Source organism: Carassius carassius, chromosome 7 (genome assembly GCF_963082965.1).
Source record: "Carassius carassius chromosome 7, fCarCar2.1, whole genome shotgun sequence".
Lineage (NCBI taxonomy): Eukaryota > Metazoa > Chordata > Actinopteri > Cypriniformes > Cyprinidae > Carassius > Carassius carassius.
In genome coordinates, this window is record NC_081761.1 from 12,385,044 (window position 1) to 12,387,806 (window position 2,763).

Here is a 2,763-nt window from a genome sequence, read left to right on the forward strand (position 1 = left end):
GACCCAGTATAGTCTCGGCAGAAGTGACATTTAAAAATTTTAACCACTAATTTTTATGACCTATAAGATTCTGATGTTAAGACGCCGGCAATGTCTGATTAACTGTTATAGCAATAAATAACATACAATAAAAATTCGGGTTACAGTACCTTGATTTATGAGTGTGAGTACAAGACTTGACAATTCGCTTGCACTAGATGAACTGTGTGTGTGTGTGTGTGTGTGTGTGTGTGTGTGTGTGTGTGTGTGTGTGTGCACGCGCGGACACCTCTGGCAACCAAACCAAGCGAAGGCAAGTAAACTGTATAAGGTTTCGTTAGGTGGTAAAGGAGATCCAGCTGACCGCTTTATATCTGGTTTCCTGTTTTTTCCCTATCGCTGTCTACCTCGCGTTCCTTCAGTTGAGTTTAGTATTGGGGTGTTTAGCTTATATTGTGGCACTTACCGCAAATATACTGCAAACCGGTAGGCTGTTTGTGATGAAGTTTTAAACTCCATCGTACGTTACCGCAGAGTTGGCTCGCGGTAGTGGAGAGAGGCGGACGCCGCGAGGTGTCGTGTTACTTTGCGTCTTGCTTTTTATAGGAGGAATGGGGTGAGAAGTGAAATGCCAACTCTCTGGAAACAGATCGTGTTCTCCTTCGCTTCTGTACTCAGCATCGGTTCTGTGGTACTTCTGGTTGTGGCGCTGGCCACGGAACGCTGGATCACCGGAACCACACTGTGTCAGACAGGAGTGGATCTGGTGAACGCGTCTAGTCCAGAGTTCGAGCAGTTCACGGGACACATTTACTACGGGCTCTTTCAGGGAGGGAAAACACGAAGATGCGGGCTCGGGATCCGCCGCTCCAAAATATACAGTAAGAGCACTAACGTGTAGAATAGTTAAACATTCATTGTGTACCTATATTATACCAAAACACAGTTGTATAATGCACTGTATGGTTAGAACAGGTACAGTAGCTATAGCCTATGCCTCTGTTTTGTTGTTTATGTCATTGTTTTTAGACATTTCTTAAACTTTGGTATTTATGTGTTTATGTTTGTTTGTGTTTTTTTTTTTTTTTTTGGTTTGCCATAACAAAGCTCTCTGACATACTACAGGCCTGTACTCTACTGTTTATAAGTCTGAGGTCAGGAATATTTTTTAAAGATCTTAATTTAGGTATTATATGTGTCATACAACTGATCAAAACATACTGTAAATTTATGTTACATTAATATTACAAGATTTCCATTTCAACTAGTATTGACATGTTTTTTGAATGAATTGAATGAATGGATTAAAAAATATTATTTTAAAATATATTAAAAATATTTACAATTGTATTAAACAATATTATAACAGTATTACATTTTGATTAACAATTTTGATTAAAAAATACAGCTTAAATGAACATTAGAAAAAAATCATAAAATCTTACCAACCTCACACCTTTGAACAGTGGTGCATGCATATACATAGTACAGTTTACATATCTCTTTACATATATTATTAATCTATGCTTTTATAAAAAAGTATAATTTCCAATTTTGTGAGATCTAATCTCTGCCTCTCTGTCTCTTTTTTACAAATTCTGCAGTTTTCCCAAAGCTCATCAAAAAAATCAACAGTGCTCTTCACATGATCATTATTTTCTTCCTTTTCATTGCTATTAGCTTTGCAGTACTCAGTTTAGCTTTCTGTATATATAATGCCAGAAAAGTTCCTTACCAGTCTATTAAAGGACCTTTTGGCCTCTACATCTGGAATTTCATTGCAGGTAAATCAACATAACACATAATCTAAAATACAATGTTCTGCCCATGCCTTTGGACAATCAGCCCTGTATCAACAATATTAACAAGAACAAACTGTGATTCATTACTTCTTTTGATTTCTAATCATATATCCACTCTTTCAATCCCTTCTCTCAGCTCTGTTCAGTGCAATGGGCTTTGCATGTTTCCTTGCAGCAATCCAGTGCCATCGGCTCACAGAACATGTGGCTAACTACCGTGAGAGCCTTTTTACCCTTGTGATCCTTGAGGAGAATCTTGGTTTCTCCTTCTGGTTGTGTGTTGCCAGCGCTGTAACACACGGAGTTAACATTCTTGTAGTAGCCTCCAGTAAAATTCATCTGCCTAAAATACAGACTAAGAAACCAGAGGAACCCACAGCCACTGGAGATGACTTTCTCTACTGAAGAAGATGAGCTGAATGCAGGTCAGAAAGGAGGCTGTGCATATGAGCCAAACAGAGTGTTTCTGTGACCCTACATCTACTATACCTGAAGTGATTCATTAGGTGATATGATGTTATGACTACAGATTGTGGTAGTCATACTGAATCTGTGGTTTCTATTAGACAGCTTTATTATGTGGCATATACTTAAAAGAAAAATCACTTGAATATGCTGTTTGTTGTGGAGGACAACAAAATGTTTTTGACTGACACAGGTTATGGACAACTGCATGTTTTTCAAACTGAAATGTGACACTGTGTATGTATTTTAAAGTGTAAAAATGTAAAAATTATATATTTATCTTAATTTATTGTACAAGAAATATACAATATGTAATAAGGCATCATTACTGTCTGATATGTAAGAATAAATTACTTGATGTTTAAAATGTTCCCTTTTGGGCAATGAACACTCTAAACATTTATTATCAGCCACTAATCTGTATAATGTTCTCTATTATAGATCAGTGATCACAACAAAGTATGTAATAAACAATAACCAAATTATATATATATATATATGTATATATATATATATA

General features: G+C 36.3%; 1 protein-coding gene across 1 annotated transcript; it reads left to right on the forward strand.

Annotated features, from left to right (window-relative positions):
- Window positions 1-320: 320 nt before the first annotated feature.
- LOC132143042 (clarin-2) lies at window positions 321-2,551 on the forward strand. The gene is made up of 3 exons (XM_059553206.1): window positions 321-860; window positions 1,584-1,763; window positions 1,918-2,551. The coding sequence occupies exons 1-3, from the start codon at window positions 608-610 to the stop codon at window positions 2,184-2,186; spliced, it is 702 nt and encodes a 233-aa protein (XP_059409189.1). The 5' UTR covers window positions 321-607; the 3' UTR covers window positions 2,187-2,551.
- The last annotated feature ends 212 nt before the right edge of the window (window positions 2,552-2,763 follow it).

Coding starts and splice junctions, on each gene's coding strand:
- LOC132143042 (XM_059553206.1), top strand. CDS start 608: ATGCCAACTCTCTGGAAACAGATCGTGTTCTCCTTCGCTTCTGTACTC. Junction 861..1,583: donor CCGCCGCTCCAAAATATACA/GTAAGAGCACTA, acceptor CAAATTCTGCAG/TTTTCCCAAAGCTCATCAAA. Junction 1,764..1,917: donor CATCTGGAATTTCATTGCAG/GTAAATCAACAT, acceptor CCCTTCTCTCAG/CTCTGTTCAGTGCAATGGGC.